The sequence below is a fragment of the Moschus berezovskii genome, chromosome 2, assembly GCF_049115385.1.
Source record: "Moschus berezovskii isolate FMDL1 chromosome 2, NW_MosBer_1.0, whole genome shotgun sequence".
NCBI classification, from domain to species: Eukaryota; Metazoa; Chordata; class Mammalia; order Artiodactyla; family Moschidae; genus Moschus; species Moschus berezovskii.
In genome coordinates, this window is record NC_142461.1 from 98,544,598 (window position 1) to 98,570,236 (window position 25,639).

General features: G+C 45.0%; 2 protein-coding genes across 6 annotated transcripts; both read right to left on the minus strand.

Annotated features, from left to right (window-relative positions):
- Positions 1-3,021: 3,021 nt before the first annotated feature.
- On the minus strand, positions 3,022-19,998 carry NR4A2 (nuclear receptor subfamily 4 group A member 2). Of its 5 annotated transcripts, none has more exons than XM_055397968.2 (8): positions 11,020-19,998; positions 9,206-9,329; positions 7,858-8,545; positions 6,946-7,075; positions 6,370-6,533; positions 5,277-5,479; positions 4,707-4,885; positions 3,022-4,580 (listed from the first exon to the last, which is right to left on the minus strand). In XM_055397968.2, the coding sequence occupies exons 3-8, from the start codon at positions 8,530-8,532 to the stop codon at positions 4,324-4,326; spliced, it is 1,608 nt and encodes a 535-aa protein (XP_055253943.1). In that variant the 5' UTR covers positions 8,533-8,545; positions 9,206-9,329; positions 11,020-19,998; the 3' UTR covers positions 3,022-4,323. The 5 variants fall into 5 exon arrangements, with proteins under 5 accessions (XP_055253943.1, XP_055253939.1, XP_055253941.1 ...); XM_055397964.2 differs by having other exon boundaries at positions 7,858-8,723; XM_055397966.2 differs by having other exon boundaries at positions 7,858-8,723; positions 11,012-19,998.
- A 130-nt stretch (positions 19,999-20,128) lies between these two features.
- On the minus strand, positions 20,129-21,834 carry LOC148778572 (uncharacterized). The gene is made up of 3 exons (XM_088841484.1): positions 21,765-21,834; positions 20,930-21,423; positions 20,129-20,805 (listed from the first exon to the last, which is right to left on the minus strand). Exons 1-3 carry the CDS (start codon positions 21,832-21,834, stop codon positions 20,476-20,478), a joined length of 894 nt encoding a protein of 297 aa, XP_088697610.1. The 3' UTR covers positions 20,129-20,475.
- Positions 21,835-25,639: the final 3,805 nt, after the last annotated feature.

Sequence of the window (25,639 nt, forward strand, 5' to 3'; positions counted from 1 at the left end):
GCGCACCTACTCAGTGACCACTCCTATTCCCGAATGAATAGCGGGCACCGGTGTGGCTGGAGGAAGCCTTAAAACCCCTTTCGGAAGAGAATGTTTGAGATCCTTACACCCAGACCTCTTGTTCACCCGACAAAATAATACTGAAGAAAAAAAGTTTTGAAATCCGCAGGAGTGGATACCTTCTCCCCCCTCCCCCACCTTAACAGAACCTATCTCCATTTTTGAGGTGACGGCGGGCAACACGAATTCGAGACAGAAACAAGCACCTCTCTCACACCGAGAAGCAAGGCCGGCCGGGCAGACCCCAGCCCTCACTCTCCGCAGCCACCTCCGCGCTGCCGCGCCGCGGATGAAAAAGGAAACCCACGCAAACACGGACTTAAGCAGGGAGATGGTGGCGCACAGATGCGCAACTCTCGAAAAGCTTGAAAAAGTGTCATGGTATCGCTATCCGGGATAGGGCCTGGGAGGATGGATATATGCCCTTAACTGGAAAACTCTGACCAAAATATTACAATGAGATGAAACTTTTCCTTTACAGACTTCTTTGTATCTTGAAAGTATTCACTGCCGATACCTAGGTTTAAAATACAATTAGATAATTGACTATTACCGTTGAAGCGCAAATAAAGCCAAGAGAGTCTCATAGCAAAGTGAAATTGAACCTTCAAGCGACATTCTTAAGTTGGCAGGAATATCTGCTTCTCTTTGTCCGGCTCCTTGTACTCTGAGAACCAGTGTCCAATAAGACTTATGATCATTTTTTTTTTTTTAGTGGAGGGGGCACATCGACTCTCGAGGGATGGAGTGGAGCAGCAAAAAGAAATACACAGGATAAGGTCGTTGGATGCCGCTGTCACTGCAGGGTGCTATCAGCTTCCGGGACCATGCTATCTCTCTTGTTAGAATCAGGACCAGAAATTCAAACACTCTTTCCCACTCTTGATCTTTTTCCGAAAGCGCAAGGTCGGATCGAGACACTTCGGCAGTCGCATGGACGGTAAAGAAGCGGAGCCCACCAAGTAACAGGCGGTAGCACTTCTCATCTGTGTCTGGTATTATGGGCAACTCTCCATAAAGGCAGGGCATTCTAAGCAACCCCTCACCGTGGGTCTAGAAACTGTGAAGACTGAAAAATTAGACCTTCTTCAGAGCTGAGAAGGGTCTGGTCATGTCTTCTAACAATGATAAAACATTTTTCATAGCTGAAACGACACACAACAACTGAAATTCTTAAGAGGACTTGGGAAGGGCAGGGTAATACAAAGCCCCCATTATAAAGGTTTCATCTCTTTTTAGAGAAGTTCCACACAACGTCTGTCTCTGGCAAAAGAGCGTGTCTTCTGATTTTCCTGGCCTTTACTCCTAGAAAGACCAGGACAAGCAACGTTCTCAACCTCACGGATCCCGGAAGCAGCAGGAGAGATACCCCGAGGCTCCGCCGCACAACCCGGTGCGCAGCGGGGAGTTGGAAACGGACTCGGTAACTGTGAAGCAGAAAAAGCACTAGACACTTTTCAATTTAGGGATTAAAACTAAATATATGCGGAGCCGGTTCAGCCTGCAGGCGGACACAGGAGAGAGTCACCCTCCCTCCTTTCACCCCAAATTCTCGGGAGGCGCACTACCTGATACCCCATTGGCCTCGGGTGATGCGCAGCCGCTGCCTTAAGGGAGAACCTGCAAGAGTTCGTTTCTGAGTTCAACTCTGGAGGATTCCGAGTGGGGATGTAATTGTCTCCGGGCTGCAGACACCTGGGAGAAGACTGCTGACGGCTCTGCAGACTCCTAGCATTTCTAAAGAGCTTTCTCTTTCTCTCTGCTTATTAGTGGGCAGGAGTTGTGAAAAATAAAAGGAAATGGCAAGCTTCATCTTTTCAAGAAAGCAAGGGCGTCAAACATTCCGCTTATTTTTTAATCTCTTTATGTGGCCACCAACTTTTGCCTCTCAGAGTTACCTGTAGAGAAGCGCATCACATGAAAATAACCTCAAATTACCACGGAGACCTGCCTTCTCTCTATTGCTCGACCGGCAAAACATGTCTTAAAAAAAAAAAAGAAAGCAAAGGTAAACTAAAAATAAAACCTAAGAACTCTCCTGGCAATTTCCTAACTCTGCATTGTAAAAATAATAACTTTTTGTCAATTTCAGTGACCAGGAGGTCATCTGTAACTCACTAGGATCAGGGAAGAAAATCATCCCCATCCTACACTTTCCAGAATTTACGACTAGCTGGACCTCCAGGTCACTGAGAGGAAGCCGAGACCAAAAGTGACTTTACTACTTTTTTTGCCAAAAGCTAGTGCTGAGTGGAAGCCTAGATACTGTGGCATAGTTTGTACCTAAAAAAAAAAAAAAACCATAACCTGACAAATAGATATTTTATTCTTTATCTGAGAAACTTTTAAGACAGGTATATTATTCTAAGACAGCAAATTGAACCTCATCACTATGCACTGAAGGAGGAAAAGAGTTGTAAGAAATGTCTTTACTGAGTTCTGTTCTATGCCAAAGACCACTGGCCCAAGGGGACCAAAAAGGTTGACTCTTCCTCCAAGATCCTTTACAAGGAATTGGAAAAAAACAGAGATTATATACAATACACTTCAAATCCATGTAGGCTGAGTCTTAAAAAGATACTTTCTAAACATTATGCAAAACAAAAAACCCAACAGGACTTAAAACTGGAAAAGTTCAAATGCTATTGGGTCTTCTGAACTTCTATGAAAGCGGCACTTAGTTTTCAGAGCAAAGTTAATAGAAGAGTTGAGATATTCTCACCTGATTCTGATAAATGCATGCTGCCACACTGGAAAGTTCTGGTTAAAGAAAAATGTTGTTCTGAATTTTCTCTGGATAATTAGTTCAATTTTCCAGTTCCTTTTGCCAGAATAGGTCTAGGCTGTCAGTTTGAAACTCAAATGTTGAATAAATGACCTATCCCAAATCAATCTCCAACTCTTTCTATTGTATATTGCTTTTTAGTAATCATTTTTACCTAACCCAGAAAGAAGACAAAATTCTGTTCATTTACATAGTTTATTGTTGTAAACATTAAAATTGTCTTTCTCAAAGAAAGAATTTATCAGGAAAAAAAATCAGCATCTCTAACTGTCATACACCATAGAAAAAAAGGCAGTGATTCATATCATGTGCCATACTGGAAATATACAAAGAAAAATACTACAGAATATGGCAATATTAAAATTCTTACTCAAACATAAAATAATATATTAACTGACAATCTTAGACGTTAAAAAAAAATTCAAAGTGCTCAGTAATTTCCAGGGAGTTATGTATATTATAAGCACTCTGGAAACGGTCAAAAGCTGCTGCATGCAAGTTTTGTTTAGCTTTAGACAACAAAATAATCCAGATATAAACTTTCTTTTATCAACATCAACGGTACATACAACACTTACAAACAAGGAATGTTGGACGGTGTTACAAACACTATGTGTCCCTTTTGTCAGGATTTTCTGATGTGTAATACTTGTGCCCACCTATTTTACAATTGAGAAAATGTTTAAGCTCAGATAACTACCAATCTTTATAAAATCTAACAGACTACATAGTGTCTGAAATACTATTTATATAATATAGACATTACTGAAGTAGCAAGTGCCTATAACATTTTCAACCTAGAATCAACATGCTTGTCCCTTTTTTGTGTAGTTATTTCTTTTTTTTTTTTGCAAACACACTTATCTTTTAGAATTTGTAATATTTATTCATAAATAGGCACAAAATAATTTAAAAAGCCAAACTGCATTGGATAAATTTACAAGCCTTTGCCTTCTTCAACTCATGCCACCCACGTAACATTTAGTTTTACTATATATTACAGCTTTCTTTACAGCAGAAAACTTTGAAATCTTTTAAAGGGCAATACTTGTGGGTCCCCTTACAATGTGTGTGTGTGTATGTGTATGACATTTATTTTAACTGCAACAACCAAATGTGGCCAAATGTTTTGTCATACATTAGCAATCTTCCTTCTGAACAATAAAATGATTTTTAAACTGATAATAAAAAGTTTATACCACAGTACTGTGTGTAGTCCGTGTTCTAAATCCAAGATGCCCCGGAGCCAAAATGCCCTTTCAGGTTCTGCCTGCAGGTTAGGAAATAGCAACAGTTTTTTTTTGTTTGTTTGTTTCTTTTTTTTTTTTTTTTAGGGATCAAGGGTCAGGGTGTATAGAAGGGGAGGGGGCTGATTAGAGCTGAGACAGCTCAGGGGGATCTCTCTGCCCTTGTCACTTGCCCCCTCTGGACAGTTTTAGGTTTCTTTCCAGTTTCTCTGAAGTGCATGGAAGGAGGTCTTAGAAAGGTAAAGTGTCCAGGAAAAGTTTGTCAATTATTGCTGGTGGTGGTACCAAATCTTCCAGTTTCAGGTAGAAAATGCGCTGTAGCCCCTGTGTGCAAAGTGTACGGAGTTCTGGGAGCTTCCCCAACAGTTTGGACAAATAGTTGGGGCGGTTCAAGCCCCCATTATTGAAAGTCACATGGTCTTTGAGACAATTTACAATCTTGTTTTGCAGCTCCTCCACTCTCTTGGGTTCCTTGAGACCGTGTCTCTCTGCAGAAAACACAATCAGAAACAAAAGAGGAATGCACTAAGCAGTTAGCTAGCTGACAGGACCAGGGAGGATTGGCGGGAAAGGAAAGTTCAGGAGGAGAAATGCCCTGTGCCTGTGGTACTGACCTGTGACCATAGCCAGGGCAGCAATGCAGGAGAAGGCAGAAATGTCGATGTTCATATTCTGCAAGTTGGAGGAGAATTCAACAATGGAATCAATCCATTCCCCAAAGCCACGAACACATTGCAACCTGTGCAAGACCACCCCATTGCAAAAGATGAGTTTACCCTCCACTGGGTTGGACCTGCAATTAATACCAAAGAGAGAGGGGGGAGAAAAAGAGAGAGAGAGAGAGAAAAAAAAAAAAGGCTAAACAACTAATTACTTGAAGAGCAATAAATGAGGGATTTAAGAGGCACCTAATTACCCAAGAGTTAATAAAACGTAGACCAGTGGACCTTGAAAGGGCTTAATTTCATAACAATCAAGAACGCCCCCTATCCCACCTCCATTCTATTCATACAAGGCTTCTGTGCTCACTGCTTCCCTTCTCTTCCTTTTATCTATTCCTCTTTCCTTCCTATCTTCTCTTTTATTTCACATCTGTTCTCCTCTCATTCTCCCTCCACCCTTTTCCCCCTTTTCCTCTTTCTTTTCCTTGATTCTCTCTTCCTTCATTCCCAGCCTTCCATTACCTGTAGGCTAATCGCAGCACAAATAGTTCTAAGAAAGCCGATTCGAAAAGCAGGTCCTGGTCGGCTTTGGGCAGGTCAGCGAAGCCCGGGATCTTCTCCGCCCAGCCCCTGATGATCTCCATGGAGCCAGTCAGGAGATCATAGAATTGCTGGATATGCTGGGTGTCATCTCCACTCATCTGATAGTCAGGGTTCGCCTGGAACTGGAATTTCATTTTAAAAAGCACTTAATGAGGTTCTCTAAAATATATAACCCGTGAAATTGCTAACCTCATTTCTAGTAGGGGAGCCAGGTTTTTATAACAATTAAACCTCTCTCTGACCAGTAAGGAAATTAGATGTTCTGGGGCAATTAATTCAATTAGGGATGGTGCTATGAGGTCGCTGCTTTAAATATGTAAATTACCATTTTCATACAGACTAAATACAGTGCCAACCAGCCCTGGGAAATGTTCACTCTTATCTCCACAAAACAATTGACACGTTAGTATTCATGCCAGTCCCGGAGTGGGTCTTGAGCAGAGTCACTCTTTGCAAATCTTCATAAAATTGCAGTGCCGGCTAGGTTGCCCGACATACTTCCTCCCATTAAAGTCCACACATTCCTCATAGCTGGGGTAAAAGAGGAATCTGACCACTGATTCCCCCACCCAGTGCCACTGCTGGCAACCCCTCGCTTCCCCTTACCCAACCGCAAGCAAGTGTCCCTCTCCCTGACAGCACCAGAGAAGGTGGGGCTTCAAGCTTCTCCTTGGAGGACTGGGGCTAGAACCCAAGTGGGGGCTTTTGCATGGCCTCTGGTTTGGGCATCAGCGGCGTGGGTGTGTTGAGTCTGTGGGTGCACCCAGGTACCAGGAAGGGGCCTTGAAGAGGTCTGCCCCTGTGGCTCATCTTCTGTCCCTTCCCCTGCCCTGCCCTCGTGTCCACACCCCCAGCAACACCATCTGTCTTCTGTGGCCCTGCGCAGAGCAGTGAAGCCGGAACCTTGCGTGCCTCCTCTGTCCCTTGGGCCTGAGGGGTTACTGACAGGTGTGGGGAAGGGGTCCTGCCCATCTGTCGCTTTGTCCAAATGAAACCCCCTCCAGCTTCTTACCCTGGAATAGTCCAGGCTGGTCATAGCCGGGTTGGAGTCGACATGAGCCCTGACGAGGGCGCTGATCAGACTCACCGGGGGCGAAGGGGGAGAGGGCTCCTGTGGGCTCTTCGGTTTGGAAGGTAAACGACCTCTCCGGCCTTTTAAACTGTCCGTGCGAACCACTGCAAAGGAACAGCCGGGTGAGCGCGGCTCCCCCAAACGGGACCCAGCTGCCGCCTGGACCCCTCCCCAGGGAAGGCCACAGCCGCCGGGGGCGCCCCAGCATTGGGCAGCGCAGGGCCCCATTGCTTGTAAAGCCTTTACTGATGAGAAGCATAAAAAATGCGGGGTTGTTTTATGTCTTCTTCCAAATGGGTCGTATAGTTAAAGGCGAAGAGGGCCTGGTGGCTTTCTCTTGGGCAGAATGGGCTGGCATGCAGCTGCCTGGTCATAGAGGCCAGAGGCAGGTGGGAGAAAGCCGGAGCCACCCTCCACTCCCCACGCCGGCTCTGGGAAGTAGAAAGCGGGGTTAGGATAGGGGCAGCAGTTTCCCAAAGGCGAAGACTGGGGAGTGGGCTGTCTGCCCCCACCTACCTTCTTTGACCATCCCAACAGCCAGGCACTTCTGAAACCGGCAGTACTGACAGCGATTCCTGCGCCGCTTGTCCACTGGGCAGTTTTTATTTGCTAAACACACGTATTTCGCGTTTTTTTGCACCGTGCGCTGCAAAAGGAGACAATATAGGCCGGGAAAAACATTTTTTTTCCTCTTGAAAATCCAACAATTCAGGGAATCCAGGGACAATTTCTGAGAGGACAGGGTCTACACTCCCTCCCCATAAACAAACACATACACAGCTGCTTTATTTTTTCCTTTTTCCTTTCTCTCTCTTTTCTTTCCCCTCCCCCAGGGCATTTAACAGAAGAAAATTGATAGCGTTAACATTTGAGCTAACCTTCCGCTCCTTGCTGTGTTTTATATGCCAAGAGAAGGAGAAGGAGACGCTCAGTAAATACAAATTCGTGGGCATTCATATTATTTACATTCCTTAGAGACCTTCTCTATTTAAAATGATAAGATTATTCAATCAGGATGGCGAAATAAAGAGATCACTTAATTTGACCACAGGGAATTCTGTTCCACTTGGTTAGCTCAGACACGGTTCTCTGTCCTAACCAATTTCAATCTGAACCAAGAAGACAGCTCCTAGCACATGCAAATGACCCTCTTCCAACTCAGCTCCAGCAACTTCAGGCGGGGGGCGGCCAGGGTCGGCCTCGAGAGGAGATGCGACCCCGGGTCTCCCCGCCTTCCTACTTGCCTTTCTTAGGCACCCAGAAGCCCCTGCCAGAGCCCAGGGGCAGCGGCAAGGCAGCTTCCAGGGACCCGGGGAGTCGCCGGGGACCAGTTAGGGCCCGAAGCCTGTGCCCCAGCGGAGCAAGCACTCTGAGGCTCTGGGCAGGAGAGGGCCCCTACCTGCTTCCTCTGCCCCTGACCTGGCTCACCTTAAAGAACCCTTTGCAGCCCTCACAGGTGCGCACGCCGTAGTGCTGGCAGGCCGCGTTGTCGCCGCACACAGCGCACAGCCCTTCGTTGGAGGGGGAGCCCCGCGACGGCGGGGAGGGCACCTGCGTATCGAGCAGCTGCGACGCGTGGCCGATCTGCAGGCCAGGAAAGCCCATGGACGCGGGCTTTCGGATGGGGTTGGGCACGGCGAAGGTCTGCCCGTCCACCACGTGGTGGCTGCCCGCTGGCTCCGGGTTCATGGGGACGTGCAGGGGCCCATCGAAGCGCATCTGGCAGCTAGACACGGGGGTGCCGGGGGGCGACTGCTTAAAGGAGAAGAGGGAGAGACGGGAGACCGGCGTTTTCCTCTGTTCGATCATGTGGGTGGTGGCCACGTAGTTCTGGTGGAAGTTGTGGAGGGAGCCTGGGTCGTCCCACATGGGGCTGTGCTGCACCTGGAAGCCCGGGGTGGTGGGCGTCGGGGGCGAGGAGGGCTTGTAGTAAACGGACCCGGAGTGCGGCATCATCTCCTCGGACTGGGGGGGCAGGTGGCTGTGTTGCTGGTAGTTGTGCATCTGAATGTCTTCTACCTTAATGGAGGACTGCTGTCCGGACAGGGGCATTTGGTACAAGCAAGGTGGCTTGACGTCGTAGCCTGTGCTGTAGTTGTCCATAAAGGTACTGAAGCTGGGGAGAGAAGTGGTGGCAGTGATTTCAGTGTTGGTGAGGTCCATGCTAAACTTGACAAACTCTGGAGTTAAGAAATCGGAGCTGTATTCTCCCGAAGAGTGGTAACTGTAGCTCTGAGAAGCGGGGCTGGCTCCTTGAGGCGAGGACCCATACTGCGCCTGAACACAAGGCATGGCTGGAAATGAAACAGGGTAATATACACTCAGCCTGGTCAAGTGAACACTTTCTCCCGGGCTCGGGTACACCTGGAGCTACACCGGCAGCCCGCAGCGGTCAGAGAGCAAGAAGGGGCGCGAGACGAACGGCGGAGAGCGCGATTACTGCAGATCGGAACAGTGCAGGGCAAGGAAAGGCTGACCCAACAAAGACCCTGAACTGGAAAGTTATTAGGGTCTCCATTCCCGGATATTTCCAACGCCTCCCCCTTCACCCCTTTCAAGAGCATTCCCGTTCCCATGAGCCTTTCCTCTGAAGCTCGGGTTCAGCAAGCTCAATCCAGAAATGAAGTTGAATTGCACAATGAGAAACTTGTTCCCGAAGGCGATGGGTTGGGGAAAAACTTAAGTTACAGGGTTTGCGGGGAAAGATCGCTCGCATTGCCCTGTTTCTTGACGTTCAAGGAACTCAGGGGAGGGGGAAAAATGAAGTGGCACTAACCTTCAGCCGAGTTACAGGCGTTTTGGAGAAAATTAAAGGTGGACAGTGTCGTAATTCAATGAAGGACAAAGTTTCCAAGATTTTTAGAAGAGCAGTGGAGAGCCCAGCCTGTCAGATCTCCTCCCTGAAATGAAGACACAGGAAGCCTTAAGGTGAATTTCTGGACTGACTTGGCTGGACATCTGTATCACTAGGCAGGCCCTTCTGTGCCCTTCTTGACTGTTTAATTAGAAATTAGTGTGTAGCTTTTATCAAACTTAGCAGTTAAAATGAATGTGTAAAAGAGATGGCTGGAAACAGAAAATTTCACCCATGGACTGTTAGTCTTGGCAGAGAGAGGATTCTAAAGGAGGAAAGTTATTCCATGTACATAGTTAATACTTATGATGAAATAAATTAGTCCCTTTGCTGGGTATGTGTGGGGCAGTGGGAGGGAGTGTCATTTCCCTTTTAGTTCAATTCAGAACTAAATAAGAAGAAACTAGGATTTAATAAAATACAGTATTGGAACCTTCTCCTGATTTTTCCCCCCTGTGGTGAAATTGGCTTTTCATCTAGTAGAGGGTAAGGAAAGTAGAAGTCAAGAATATAAAATGTAAAAACAATCTCTCCCTCCACCCCTAGGAAGGTACAAAATGTTAGTAAGGCCTGGGGAGCCCTGAAGGCAATCTGAATGGAAGTATCTGGATTTCCTAAGAGCTTCTGACTGAGCAGTGAGTTTGGGGATACAGGTGAATTGGCATTCACTTTTCCAGGAAATGTCTTTCATCTTTAATGGCCAAGAGGCAGAAAAAGGGGGGACCGTATTTTGTCAAGAGCATCTTAGGTGAGTTGCAGAGAGAGGGAAATACTGCTTATCCAATATTGGCACCAGTGGTAGAAGCACCTCTCAGCATAGCAAGCTGAGCACCTTCCCTATCCAGCCTTGCACAATCTGCCTACTTGCTGGAACAAGGCATTCTTCTGTTCTAGTAATTTTCAGATGTTCCCACTTGGAAGGCATTCTAGAGCATAGACAATTTTATTACTAATGAAACAGAAAGCCAAACATCCAAGTCTCTTTTCCTCCCCCACCCCCCACCCCCGTCATAGTCCTGCTTCATGGAGGAGGGAGGGTAACCAGAAAAAGTAGAAAGAAAGGGACTCTTGACCACCCCCCACCCCCAGCCCTTGACAGATATGCCTGAGCTGGCTATTAACCCTCTGGTAACTCCGCAGCTTCATAACTACTCTAAATATTCTGCCTCTCTGTCAAACTCACAAACAAGCGCGGCACACGTGAAAACCAGAAATTATCGAGCAACTTAGTAACAGGTCACTCTACCAACCACCTCTCCTCACTCAACAATACCCAGGAAACACGGGCACGCTGTTCAGCCGCAGTGACACAGTTCCCAAGCAACACATAAACTGAAGAACCTTCTCTCTCCCTGTCACTTTCTGGGCCGCGTCCAGGCCCCTCTTAAACACAGGACTTGGAGTCTACGTGTCCAAAGACCTAAATCAATTCCGCACTAAGAGCAAACTTTGCGCACATTTCCGCGGGCAAGTCCGCAGCTCCCCAAACTGTGCAAGCTCCCTTCCACGTCCACCAATGAGAAGCCAGGAAGCCTCTGCGGGGTAGCAAAGCAGGAGTTCCGACAAATGCCCTCTGGAGCCGCACACACCTACTCCCCATCCTCCGGCCCGACTCGCGCTCCGCGCCTCCGGCGCCCACTTCCAGAGAACCTGCACCAGACAAACGGAAAGAAGAGACGTGCAAAAGAAGAAAGCAGGAGAAAAGAATGCGAGCTGTGCCAGCCGCACCTACTCACTTAGGAGTTCTCTGCGTCTCTCTTCATTCATTCAACTCGGCCGAAGTGTAGTTCCCTCCGGGAGTCTGGGTGGCAGGGTCGGGGAGGGGTGGGCGAGAGGGGCGAAGGGAATCGCGGCACCGAGAGCGGGGAGGGAGCAGGGGAAGGCGGCCGGCTGGGCAGGCGAGCGGGACCGCGGAGCCTAGCGCGAGCCACCGGGCGGACTGGCCCTGGCCGCCAATGTGCCTTTGTTTATGTGGCTCGCGCTGCCGCTGCCAACATTCACCTAAAGTCTCCGCGCGTCAGCGCGCGTCAGCGGCCCGCCGCCCAATCGCCGCGCGGCCGCTCTCCCCAGACTCCTGGCCAGCGCTCGCTTTGGTATATTTCCGACCTGACGTCACGAGCAGGGCCGATTTTAAGGTGGGAACTGTTCAGGGTTCACCTTGGTAGCCAGCTAGGTTTTTTTTCTTTTTCCGAAAGAGGTGTGACCTCTCCACTCAGGTCCGCGCAACCCGCAGCGCCTCGACATCTCACCTCACCTTCCCCCCACCAAACCCCCGGGCCACCGCTGCCGCCCGGCAGCTCACACGTGGGGGAAGGTGCAACAAAAGCCCGGCGGAAGGGAACCCAAGCGTGGGCCAGGTACCAGCACCTGGAATCGCACGAGATGGGGCGTGCCTGGCAGCGCCCTAACCTCATCCACCCACGACTGCCACCCCCGTTAGCGGAAGCGAGTGCAGATGTCCCATGACACGAGACTCTCAGAGGACTCCTACAATTGGGGTGGGATTTCCCTAGTTCAGTGCATCCCCCTTTTCTCTCTTTTCCTGTCCCTGGCCTTCTCTGGCATATCCAACCCCCGCGCCCCAACACACACACTCTCCAAAGTGGAAGAGAGTAAAGAGGTCTTATTTTCTGTGTTCCCTTCTTTCCTCGCAGGGCTCACGTGCAAGGGAGGAGGTGATGCGTGGGGAGGGGAGGGAAAAGGAGAGGGTAGCCGTGACCCAGCCCTTCAGGGACCCCAAAAGTCAGAGTGAGGCATCGCCCTCTTTCCTTTCGCAGACAACGCAGCCGAGCAACGGGCAACAGGTGTGTTCTGCAGAAAGGTGCTTTAGTCTCACCTTTTACCAACTCTCAAACTTCGACACTCCTGGGTACCCATCAACTCGTGCCTTTTCACGAGTTTTAGGGAAATAAATCGAGCCTCCTCTGAAGCACCAGGGCTCTGGAAGCCACAATCTGAGGGCCAAGGGGGCAAGACTAAACCCGGGGACACAGAGGACGGAGCTGGCTGGATCTCTCCGAAGCGCACTGTGTGTGGTGGGTTCAGCCCTCAGGAGAGGGCCGGCAGGCCGGAGCTCGCCGCACCCCCGCGGTCGCCCTAGCTTCGGCCGACTCCAATTCGCAAGGCAATCCACCCTCCAGACTGAGGGCACAAGGCGCTCTCCAGCAAAGAAACAGTTTCTCCCGGGAGTCAGCCCGCTTCCTGGTTCCTGGACCCGAGCTGGCCGGGCTTTGGGACTTCTCCAGTGGAGCGGGAGGGAGTCACCCGGGGAGGGAGGGTTCGGAGGCGTCCCTTTCCTCCGCCCGCGAAGATTTGCAGCCGCCCCTCCCTCTTGGTGTGGCTGACGTCCAGGCTGCGGGACCCCTTTACACCCCTCATCCTGAGGTTCCCAGTACTGGCTGGCCGAGAGCGCCTGGGAGCCCTCCAAGTCCCGGAGCCACTCAGTCCTAATCTTCACCCCCAGCCCCCGCCCTTGCCCACTCCCGCCGCCTCCTGCTCCTCGGCGGCCGGAGAGGCATTGCCACCAAGTGCCCCGAGAAGCCGCAGGCTCTTCAGCGCTGCAGCCTCGGGAAAACCTACGTGACCACCTTAAGTTTCCCCCAGATGTTGCGACTGCCGCAGCTGCCGCCGCAGCAGCTCGGCTGTGCCCTAGCGGGCAAGAGAAAAAAATAAAACCAGGAAGTGTGTGCGAGTGTGCGTGTGTGTGTGTGTGTCTGTTGGAGGGGGCGTGCTGTGGTGGCGGGTGAGGGTGTGCAAGTAGGGGGATGAGAGGAGGGGAAAAGAATAGCTTATTAGCATGAGCTGGGTAGCGTCAGCGCCCTGTGGGCAGAAGCGATTCCCCGCGAACGAAAGGGAAAAAGTGAGAGTTTGGAGAGCCGGGGAGAAGGAAAGGGGTGGGGGTGGCGGTGACGCAGGGGCGCAGGCATTGACGCACCCGCCCAGCTGGGCCCAAAATAGCAGCAGCGCTAGCTCTGTGGCGCCCTCCCGGGTTCCCTTCCCCTTCCGCCAGGGAGCAGGGCGCGGCCTGAGGGTGCTTTCCTTGATCCCAGCGGTGGGCCAGGCTCCCAGCAGCTATTTTCAGGCAGTCGGAAACTCAAGCGCAGCCATGCTGGGGTGGCAGTTATTATTTTTTAATATATTTCTAGGAAGGCGGGGGCCAGGAGAACTTTAAGGTTGTAACCACCACTCTCCAAACACAAATATGCAGATCTTAAGGAGGTGCATTCCCTCCATACGCTCCTCCTCCCTTAAACCATTTTTAAAAACAATTGGCTTTAGCCCGGGGTGAGTCTGCGGACAGTTTTAAAATTCTCTCCCAGTGAATGGAAAAGGTGTGCTGGAGTTCTTAAAGTGAACTCCAAGAAGACAAACACTGTAATATGAAGCATTATTCTGTCACAGCAACCTGTCGAGTCTGGCTTCTTGGTAACTGAGCCTTCGCTCAAGTCTTTTATGCACCCAAGATCAAATAGCAGTTTTCACAACAGCTTATTGTTAACAATTATTAGTAACTGGGAATGAATCAGATATAACATCAACATGCGAGAGGAAAGAAGTGGCTTTTGGGCCTTCTTTTCTACAATCCATATGAGTTCTCTCCTCCTCAAATCCCTATTCTACAATAGCTGCTGGGAAGTGTGTCTTATTAAGACACATCAGAATCAAGACCGATAGACTCTCTTAAACCAATTATTGGGTAAGCTGTTTTTTGGGTTGGCCTTTTTGGTAGGGCTCAGATGTGCTCCGGGTGGAAAGGATACGGTAGACATTAGAAAGTGTAAAAAAGAACCACCATGCTCAAAACACCAGACTCTTGTGTCCCCAACAGATTCTCATTCAAGGAATAGGTCTCAGTAGAAGGGCCAATGTCTGTAATTGACTGATGCTGTCAGTAGGGGGCCTGACTCCACAACATTCAGGATGATCCATCACAAAAATACACGCATAAACACACACACCATCACACAAATACACACACAAGCACACACCATCATACCAATACACGCACGAGCGCGCGTGAACACACACACACACAAACACACACACCCCTAGCTATTTACTACTTGGGTCAAGCTCCAGGAGATCTTGCAGCAGGCCCAGACATTCATGTTCTGCTGGAATTCATAAATAACTACAAATCTTTGATTCTCTTCTATTTTTCTCAAAAAGGGAAACAGTTTAACACTGGAATTAGGTTCACAATAGATTTTCTTTATTTCCGCCCACCCATATTTAACTCACTGTTAGGTCACAGAGAGGAAAAAAAAAATCAAAATGGTAATAAAATCTTTCATTTTATCACCAAGCAGTTCAAATTGGCATATAGTTTGGAAAAATGAAAGCATGTTTTAAAATCCTATGATTACATGTTTAAATAAATTATAGTTTAGAAGAGGATTCCTGTGGGTGTATTTGCTAGTACATAAGAGAATGCTTTTGTGCATAGAGGTTTAATTACACATATAATGGAATCAAACTGTAGAATTGAACAACCTTTTAGAAAATGTTCAAATGATGCTCTAGGCTAAAAGAAACTGAGATTCTGCATTTATATGACTGCAATCCTGCAAGATTCTTGAACATAAATAGATTCTTGAATATAAACTACTTTATAACTCAATTAAAATGACAATAATGTTTCTTTCAGGGCCCAGAATCTGATATAACTTTAAATTATTGCCATGTATAAATACATAAAGTTACCCCAAATGAAGGTCAGTATTTTTAACAATTTAAAATAAATGGGAATAAAAACTGATTCTACTTGTAAGTAGCTGCTTTTCTTGAAACCAACTAAAATTACAAAATTATTGTTTCTGTCAATATACATTATTAGATAACCTTGGAGAAAGCACATAGGAAAATATTATCTTTTATGATATTAGCCAGTATTAAGCAGAACATATTGGTATATATATATATTTTCATAAAAAACAATGTAAATAATACATACTCAAATCTAAATCTAAGTATTTTATTTTATGCAAAGCTAAGCAGATTATACTTAATAAAATTGAGATTTTTGGTATGATTTAGAAAGCAAACATGGATTTAATTCTTAATTCCATGGAATCCTTAATTCCATAAGGATTTTCTATCATAATGCGTGGGAAAGGGATCTTTAGGGATTTATTTCACTATTCTCCAAAAATGTACTCAGAGAAGCCCTTAGCTCTCAGTTAAAATACAATAAACAGACACAAATGTTATGCTGTAAGAATCAAGGTAACTTGAAGATATTTCATAACATTAGCTAATGGAATCTATCTTAAGCATAAAAATTAAATTATTTTAGGTTATATTTGGACATATTTCATGTCATTGGTTGTCATTCAGTTTTATATTATTGATAAAAAGAAATTTTCACTTTGAAAAAAAATCTGTTTCTGAAAATACAAAATCATTTTTTAATATGGAAGGTTTCTGGTTATTTACTTTGCCGTTTCACTTGCATTAAAAAGATATTAATCAATCATTTTTTCCTTTTCTATGAGATGCCTAGAGAATAAGTAAAATGCTTAGCTGGTAATTTACGTTTTGGGTAGTTGTGGCTTTTACTCAGTTTTACCCAGCCCATTTTTCACCCCAAATCACTTAATCTAAAGATTTAAAAAATTGTTTCTTACTTTGATACAGAACTCAGTTCTAGAAATGTGTAAAGATGTGCAGAAGAAAACAGCACTCATTTTTTCTAGAAGCATCTACTTGTAAATTAAAATTATAAAACTGAACATATGGTAAAACCTCATGCCACTCAAAAAGTATTTTGCATAATAAAAATCCTTCATCTTTTCTCTAATTCTTGACTCTCAGTAACTATCTCCTAAATACTTTTAAATTAACCACTTAATACTTTTTTTTGTTACTGTGGTAAAACACACATAAAAATTACCATCTTACAATTTCAAATGTACAGTTCAGTCGTGTTAAATACAGTCATCCTGTTGTGCACCTGTTACCACTACTCACCCCCATAACTCTTAATCTTATAAAACTCTAACTCTGTAACCATTTAACAATAATTCTCCATTCTCCCCTCCTTCCACACCTAGCAATCATCAATATTTTCTTATGTAAGACTTCTTTTTGATTAAGCAAGGAAGGGTTACTTTGGTTTTAGATTTCATTGCTAATTTCACTAAACATGGGAGTCATTAAAAAGTACAAAGTCCTGAAAGATGCTTTAAAGTTTCTGAGAATAAGGTGCTATATGCTAAGAAATCACCAAGGGCATTTGAAATTGTAAAAGTATCTAATAACATCATTAACCATCATAGTACTATGTAGGATTTTCTTTTAGTAGATAAAATACATTTTGCAAGAGTCTTCATTGTATATAACAGCTAGCTAGTTTTTAATTTTACCTTTAATGATAAAGTAACCACCTTTGATTTTTTTCCTCAGACTAACTGGCATATAGAAACTTTTCAATTTAATAAAAACTGAAGACATGTTATTGATATATTATGACAAAGACATATATGCCCTCTTCTTCAACATTACTCTGCAAGTAACAAGCCTACAATTTTAACATTACAAAACTAACTTATAGCAAGGACCCTTACAGTGATAAGTAATAAATCTAATTACCATATTCTTTGAATAGATGTAATATAAATTTCATTGCTCACTTAAAAGTTCTAAAGTTAACAGCATAAACTTGAAGTTGAGTAATTAAGTAATCCTTATATAGACACTTATTAAAGTATTTATACATATTATCTTAAATCTACATCTATCATTTTGCCAATTAAAATTAGGACTTTAATTGCAATTAAGTAATTTAATTGCCAATTGAACAGCAAAATTGCTAAGTGACTAATTTTAATGCCTATTTTAATTACCAATCATGACTGGGGAGGGAGCTAATCAAGTTACATCAAGCAGTACCAGAGTAATGATGTGAAGAAAAAAAAAAAAAAAGTAGAACAAACATTCAAGGCTACATGCTTTAAAAAAAGAAACATAAATAAATGCAAACACAATCTTATAAATGTATAAAAATACTGTATTTCAATATCTGAATACAGAACATGAACTAGAACAAGATTAACTAAAGAAGCCTCTGTCAATCTTCAAAGTAAGGAAAACCAAATCAAATTTTTATGAATTTACATGGCCCTCACACTAACCCAGATAAAAACAAAGCTGCATATAGTTGAGAATAAAAGACTGTTTCCTGCTTAGCTGGTTAAATATTTACAGACAGTTTTTTATTTTTAAATTTAATGAAAGGTTATAAAAGGGAAACAAGTTTCCAACGCAGCAATATGGGTTTTAAATTTGAAAAGCAAACAGGGCCAGTGCAGTGGGCCTGTATACTCTTTCCTGACGGCTCTCCTCCCCACCCCCACCCACTCGAATGAAGTGTTCTAATAGAGGCCTAATGCCTATCCATAACTTGTCCCTTATTACCTTGAGAAAGGCGTAAATCTGTCCTATCTTAAATAATTTAAAATACATTCATAAGTAAGAAAGATAAGAAAGCACGAGGATTACATCACAATTAAAATTACTCAGAGCATGGGGAATATATCTTGTCCTGATCGTATTTCTTCACTTTCAATTAAAATATACTTGCCAGCTCAAGATAAACCAGCAGGCAACCAGAATTACTGATGAAAATCTTGGCCAATACAAACACATTTTCAAAAGTTTTCACATTCAAACAAATTCTCAGATTAGCAGTATGGAAGGGCCATATTGAAAGAGGGAGGTGAAGTTGGGAGCTTAAAAATTAGAAAGTGATTCCCTGATAGACAGTAACAATGCCAGTACTTTCAAGCTAGAGGGATTGCCTTGGCAGCCAGCCACCTCATCTAGAGTAACAATGGACATCCATCAAATCTTCACTTCAAATAAGTCATGATGCAAGATGCATATCTTGTTTTTGTTACTATATATGTATACCAAATACACACATAGTTTTTGAGCACAAATGGGCCTGAAATTATGAACGATGTATGTAATATTTTAACTTGAGAAAAGGCAAATATTGCTGCTTAGGATTTTATGTACTACTGGACTTGAATTGTGAAATAAAGCACAGCAGGACTTTCAGCCTGGCTTTTGAAGAACGAAAACGTTAATAATCACCGGGCTTGACAAAAGCCTGCAGTATCTGCTTATGACAATAACAGCTTTATAAGGCGAGTTCTGTGTGACTGATTAAAGGACACACTCACAACCTATTCAGAAGTCATGGAGATGTAGTCATGATTAACAGTCTCACTACACATCGAGGTTAAAACTCATTGAATGATGATGCTACAGAGAAATACAATTTCAGCCATTAAAAGATTACCCAAAAACAGTCTCCAGTAACGGTTGTCATAACTCAGATATATCTTGTCTTTATAAAATTTTCTGTTTACATACATAAAAGATTTTATATTATTTCATAATTATCAAAATCATTGCCCAAATTCAAGCACTAGGTAACAAATCATCACCTATTACAAAAAGAAAAAAAGATGTTATCTTGTAATTTAAAAATGAATTATGATACTTGTATGACTGAAAATATGTTTTCAGACTATGTCTATTGTGTATTACCCTAGCTTATCAGCTCACATGAATTAATGTGGTTTATGTATTGTTGGAAGCAAAATCTTTTAAAAGATAGTACACCCACAGCTTTCATATAGCCCTTAATAGGAAAAAGTTTTTAAAAAGTTGTAGTATTTTACTTTTTTTACCCTTAAGTTTCTTGTCTTGCAATGTTGCCTCTCTGTATTAGTGAAGGAAAAAGGAGGGATACAGCAAAAGACAACCATGTTTATAATTTGAAATTAGAGCCAGTCAATTAAACATTTTATTAATCACCAGGATATTTTTTAAAAGACCTGGGAAATAGTACAGAATCATTCTATTAAGATTTAACAGTGACTTCAGTATGCTGTCAATGACATGTTCGGAAGGCAAAAAAACAAACTGCTAGTACCACCACATACAGAATTCAAGTTCAGGTACCCGAATAGTTGATGGTGTGGGTTGCCGGGGAGGGAAGAGAAACTATTTTGCTAAGAAGGTCCTTATATTTCATATTTCTGAGTACATTTTTGTAAGTTACTTTCCTAAGAATGAAGTATTAAAAAAACAATTTCAAAGAGTTAATAAATGGATTTAGGAATTATAGTCAAACGATTCTCAAAATAGATTTTTCTTGGGCGTCCTTTAATTTGGGGAGTTCTGAAAGTATGGTGCTCCTGATGATTGCTCTTAAGTAACTAGCTCTGGAAATCGTATTTTCTATTTCTCCATACTCTCTTCAATTGGCATTTAGTCAGCTGATTGGCAATTACCAAGACAACAGTTTCGCAAAACTTTATAAACTATAAGCCAGAGGTGGGGGGGGGGAGGGGGAAGGACAATACAGAAAGGGATTTTTCAGCCAGAATGGTTTGACAGAGCCCCTCACACTACAAATAGATGTTATAAAATTTAAAATGCAGCTCTGAAGTTCAATTCATACCACAGAAACTGTGGGATGCTATCTTTCTGTTGTTATAACGTATCAGGTCAAGGGATATAAATTGTACCAGGTAATTCATTTTGCCGTTCAGAGAGTCATTAAGTTCCTCCCAGAATATATGTGATTGATATCCCTGGAGGTGAAAGGCTAACGGAACCATATGGCAACATGTTGCATTCCGTATGCTATCTGCCCATCCGTGCTTAAGCTGCCATTAGCAACATCTGTACCTAACGGAAATCCAGCTGCGCCGACGCCGGCTGACGGAATTGTACTTGGGGGGAAATCTAGCTTAGCGCCATTAACTTGAGACTCAGAGTCTATCTACCAGGACGGATGGAAGCTTTCACAATTAGACGAGACGACACAAATGCTTTATTAAAGTTTAATTTTGAACTCCCAATTAGCGAAAACTGCATTACAAATCGATTGCAATTTCCTAGAAGGCACAGCAAGTTCTCTGCCTGCCTGCCACGTGCGAGAGGCTCCGGAGCTAGCTTGCCCAGCTCCCGACGGCTGAAAGGGGATGGTTCAGAGCCGGTCTCCGCGTCCCAGGAAATCCCTAAAATCCGCGCCAGCCCCTCCTTCCGCGGGGCGGAGGCGGAGGCGGGGGGCGGGGGCGGGGGCGGGCGAGGGGGAGGGGCGGCGGGGAGGGGGAGGGGCGGCGGCGGGTGGGGGTGGGGGCCTCTAGCGTCCCGGCCTCTCGGCGGCGCCTCAGCTAGTCACGCAGAAGTTTCTCTTTCGCTTCTCGCGCCACACACCCAGGTTGGCTTCCTGCGCGCCGGCCAGCGGGGCGGAGAGCGGGGAGCGGAGGGGAGACAGGAGTCCCAGAAGGGCTGCCCGGCGTCCACGCCCACCCCAGCTCCCCTCCCCCGACCCAAACAAAGCCCCCCGCTCCTGGTCCAGGATACGTTACCTGCCCGGCGCTCCCGGCCCCTCGGTCACCGCGTCCCCCGCTGGGCGCGCCTTGGGCGGCTCCCGCTCCCCGGGACGCACAAAGCGGTCGCCCCCGGCCGGCTAACGCCCCCTGTCTCGTCATGTTGCGGGGCCAGAAGGGAGAGCGGGGGAGATGGAGGCGGTTGGGGCGAGGGAAACTTACTGATTAAATTTTTTTTAAAGAAAAGCAAAAAGCAGCTGGCGGGGCCCGCCCAGGGGCAGAAGAGGCCGGTTACCTTTCGGGGGGTCGCGGGCGAGAGCAAGGGGGGTCGGGGAGCGGATGCCCGCCCCCCGCCCCCGGCCCCCGGCGGCGACGGCAGCTGCTCACACAGAGCCCCATTGTCGCGGCGCCCGGCGCGCAGCCCCGCGGCCTCGGCCCCGCGGCCAAGCGCGTCAGCGGCCCCGTCAGTCGGGCCGGGCTCCGTGACGCGCGCGCAGCCCGCGCTATAAATAACCCGCCGCCGGGCGGCCCGGGCTGCTTTCCAGTGACGCCGGGGCGAGGCGCGGGGGGAGGAGGGCGAAAGGAAACAATAAAACCGCCCGCCGCCCTCCTCCTCGGCTTCCCTCCGCCCGCCCTGGCCGCCCTCGGCCCTTCCCTCCGTACTCTCTTGTCCCCGCCCCGGCCCGCCCTGCCCCGAGCGGCGCGCGCGTGTGGCAAGGACCTGGCAGGGCCGGCGGGAAGACCCCGGGTCGAGACCCGTGCCTCTCCTCCCGGGCTGGAGGGGGCCTCCTTCCACACCCGGGAAAGGGCAGGCGCCGGGAATTTGGCAAAGAGATTAGTTAACAGGTCGCTGAGTTACTAACGCCCACATTGATTTACACAACTTGATGCTTGCTCCGTTTTCTCACACCCCTTTCTAGTTCTAATCCGGTGTGTTTATGGCAATAAATCCTTTATTCAAAACAAAAACACTTACCCGTTAAACACCCTTATCTAGCGTATTTTAAAGTATATGCCTATGTTTGCATCTCATTGAGTTCTGCCTACATCCTATCTGGACAGTGTGCTTTTTTTCCTAAACTCCACCGGGATTATTTATATAGGTTTTTATGGGTCCAGGCCTGTGTTACTGTTTTCATTTGGGTAGTTGTATAAAGGGTGTGCGGTAGAATCAGCGTGGGCGTGAATTCCGTGACTCATGCATTTAGTCCTAGAGCCTTTTTACGTGTCTTTTTGGCCTTGAACATACCATAGCCCTTGAACAGAACATTTGAATTTTCTAAAGTCTGTAATCTTTCAATGTCCTAGCTTTAATCAGTGCTGCCATTTAAAGGGGGCTTTCTCTATAAGTATTTTTTTTTGCCCTCTGGACTTTTTGTTTTAGCTACCATATTTAGAACATTCTGTCCCACATCCGGACACTCCTATTATGGTGCCTATATACAACTGGAGGTACGCTGTTTGTTCCAGGAACCATCAATTAATAAACTAGTAAGAATAGTAGCTCTTCTTGAGCAAAATATCTCAGGTGTATGAACTCCACATTTTCTGGGATGCTGATACGTAATTTGCAGAAGCCAGCAAAGTTTTGAAGTGACCAGGCATGGATAGAGTGAATTAAAGGAGCTGAGAAAGTGGTTCTTGGCTCACAATCGGGACAAAATAATACAGGGAAGAATTGATTGGGCCGATTTTCAGGTTTTAATTATATTTTCATTGTTTCTCTCTATGCCTTCTTGCAGAAATTAGTCTGTCTCTGCTTCGGATTCCTCATCTCCAAAATGAAGGACAAGTGGTTTCTAAGCCCCTTTCAACACTAGCATTGTAGGATTCTAAAGGCTATATATAACTGGGTTCAGGTGTAAAGTTACTAATGTGTCTTATGGAAAAAAGGTAACCAAATATAGAATTATTTAATCTTCCTGTAGTTTATTATGTTGTACATTTTTCAGAAAGAAAATATATTAGGACTACTTCAGAAAAAGAATGAATTCATCTGTACCGTTAAAACTATACTAAGAGGAAAAAATAGTTGTCACTATTTGCTTTGTTCAAATGACAGCAAACACAGTTATGGTCCGATGATGTCTTAGGCCCTTTCCAATGTCATATTCACCACGTGAGTGAATAAATTATGAGTAGCAAACTGTTCAAGGACCACTTTCTCCAATTTGCCCCCAAACCTGGCTTGTATGGTCTTTAGGAGGAAGTTTTCAACTGATAGACACTAAATTGTTTATCCATCAGCAGTATTTATGAGACAAGCAAAATTTATCTCATTGACCACCAGAGTCAAAATTTACCTCATTCTCCTGTCTCCAGGTTGGTGAAGGCAGAAAACATAAAAGCAGAAGAAACAAGTTTAGAGCCAAAGCATTTGCTTCACATAGACACCACCAAAGTGTGATCACAACTAAAAGTTAACCAGTATTTTCCCGGTTCCAAAAGCACATCTGTCTCCCGTTTCCATAAAATGTTCTGTTTCTCTGATTTAATTTCATCTTAAAGTTCTTTCTTCTGCAGCTTATAAAGAGGTACTTTTCTTTCACTGCTACTTTTCTGAAACTTCCAATTTCTCACATAGTTTTAAACTCTTTTGCTTATTTCTTATCCTTCTTTCATGCGGCCAGTTCCGTTCTCCATGGAATGGAACTTAAACTTTTAGAGTAAGAGAATAGATTTGGGGGGATGGGACAAATTAAGAGAGTAGCATTGAAACATACATCTTAACATTCAGTTCAGTTCAGTTGCTCAGTCGTGTCCAACTCTTTGTGACCCCATGAATCGCAGCACTCCAGGCCTTCTTGTCCATCACCAACTCCCAGAGTTTACCCAAATTCATGTCCATCGAGTCCGTGATGCCGTCCAGCCATCTCATCCTCTGTTGTCCCCTTCTTCTCCTGCCCCTAATCCCTCCTAGCATCAGGGTCTTTTCCAATGAGTCAACTCTTCACATGAGGTGGCCAAAGTATTGGAGTTTCAGCTTCAGCATTATTCCTTCCAATGAACACCCACAACTGGTCTCCTTTAGGATGGACTGGTTGGATCTCCTTGCAGTCCAAGGGACTCTCAAGAATCTTCTCCAACACCACAGTTCAAAAGCATCAATTCTTCAACAGTCAGCTTTCTTCACAGTCCAACTCTCACATCCATACATGACCACTGGAAAAACCATAGCCTTGACTAGACGGACCTTGGTTGACAAAGTAATGTCTCTGCTTTTTAATATGCTATCTAGGTTGGTCATCACTTTCCTTCCAAGGAGTAAGTGTCTTTTAACTTCATGGCTTCAATCACCATCTGCAGTGATTTTGGAACTCCGAAAAACAAAGTCTGACACTGTTTCCCGATCTATTTCCCATGAAGTGATGGGACCAGATGCCATGATCTTACATTACTTCCTGTAAAATTAAATAGCCAGTGGAAATTTGCAGTATGATGCAGGGAGCTCAAACCTGGTGCTCTGTGACAACCTTAAGGGGTGGGATGGGGTGGGAGGTGGGAGGGAGCTTTAAGAGGGAGAGGTCATGCCTATATCTATGACTGATTCATGTTGATATATGGCAGAAACCAACACAATTATTGTAAAGCAGTTTTCCTCCAATTAAATAAATTTTAATTTTAAAAAAAGTTTAACAGAGTGAGAATTAGAGTAGCCATACTAAATCAGAAACATGCCCAATTTTAGAGAGGTGAAAAAAAGCTTAGTTCTAGGACCAGTAGAAGTACAAGGGAAACAATCAGTTTTCTCAAAGTAAAAGCCAAAAAAAAAGCCCCCCAAAAAACAGAACCATCATGCTGAAATTTGTAAAAATAAAAGTAGGAGACTGAAAATTTGGAAATCTTTTATTTGGATTTCCTTGACACCATAAAGCTTGTAACAATTTTTTTAAACAGTGAATGTTTTAGCATGTGAATATTTCTTAATATTTCCAAAGTTTCTGTGTACCTGAAGTTAAATCCTTTGAAAAGATTTCTCTAAGGTAACAGTATTGAAGGATTTATTAGAGAAACTATTGTGCAGTCTTGCCTTATTACTCAGTTAATCCTGATCTATGTTTAGAGAGTTGTGCCAGCCAGGTTGAGGCTTCAAAGAAATGAGCACAAACATTTGCTGTTTCCCGTGCAGTAGTGCAGTAGAGATAGAAAATAGTTTTGGTGATAGAAAATTCATTTTGGACACTATCATTGAAGTCCTAGTATAAGCAAATGCAGTAACCTTTAAATGGATAAACAGAAGCCTAACAATAAAAAGCTATTGGATTCTCAGTATTCCAAATGAAAAGAAAGGGGCCAGCAAGGTTATAGAGCTAGGAGCTTTCTGCATTTAAAAAGCCAAGAAATAAGGGTAGGTGGTGTTCTTAAAAAGAAAGTTGACTAAATACAGCAAAATTAACAGGGCTTCCATCAGTTTAAAATATGAACATACATATATAACTGGTCCTTTTTTTTTTTCTCCCCCTGATTTCAATGATTTATCCCCAAGTTGTAGAGACTTTGGTAACTCCTTGATGGGACCCATTATAGACAACTTTGTTCTTCCTGCATAAATTATAACATCAAACCTGGATTTGCTAACAGTGAATTTTTAAAAATTCTTAAGTGCAGGCTTCAGGGTCCCAGGCCTGTGTGCCCTCAGATCCATTCCTGGCTCTTCTCTCCCTATCTCTGGTCTGTAATCACAGAGGAGCTGATCCTGCAAGCAGCAAGCAGCGTTGCCTTGTCTTCCCTGAGGAACTAGTGCCAGCTGGGTGTGACCAGTGGGAAGCAGGAAAGGAGAGAGCTGGAGGATGGAGCAAGTCATAATATTCCTCATCTACCCCCTACTCTGAAAAGTGAAAGTGTTAGTCGCTCAGTCCTGTCTGAATCTGTGACCCCATGGACTGTAGGCCACCAGGCTCCTCTGTCCATGGAATTCTCCAGGCAAGGATACTGGAGTGGGTAGCCATTCCCTTCTCCAGGAGATCTTCCTCACCCAGGGCAGATTCTTTATTTTCTGAGCCAC

Bases quoted from the DNA above. Each gene is read 5' to 3' on its own strand.
- LOC148778572 (XM_088841484.1), bottom strand. From the start codon at position 21,834: ATGAGTCACGGAATTCACGCCCACGCTGATTCTACCGCACACCCTTTA. The intron at 21,424-21,764 runs GTAACACAGGCC...CGGGTGTGGAAG, and splicing joins CAACTACCCAAATGAAAACA to GAGGCCCCCTCCAGCCCGGG. The intron at 20,806-20,929 runs GTAACCGGCCTC...TCTCCCTTCTGG, and splicing joins CGCCCGCGACCCCCCGAAAG to CCCCGCAACATGACGAGACA.
- NR4A2 (XM_055397963.2), bottom strand. From the start codon at position 11,050: ATGAATGAAGAGAGACGCAGAGAACTCCTAA. The intron at 5,480-6,369 runs GTAAGAAGCTGG...ATGAAATTCCAG, and splicing joins CCAGCCTGGACTATTCCAGG to TTCCAGGCGAACCCTGACTA. The intron at 4,581-4,706 runs GTCAGTACCACA...TGTTTTCTGCAG, and splicing joins TGCCCTGGCTATGGTCACAG to AGAGACACGGTCTCAAGGAA.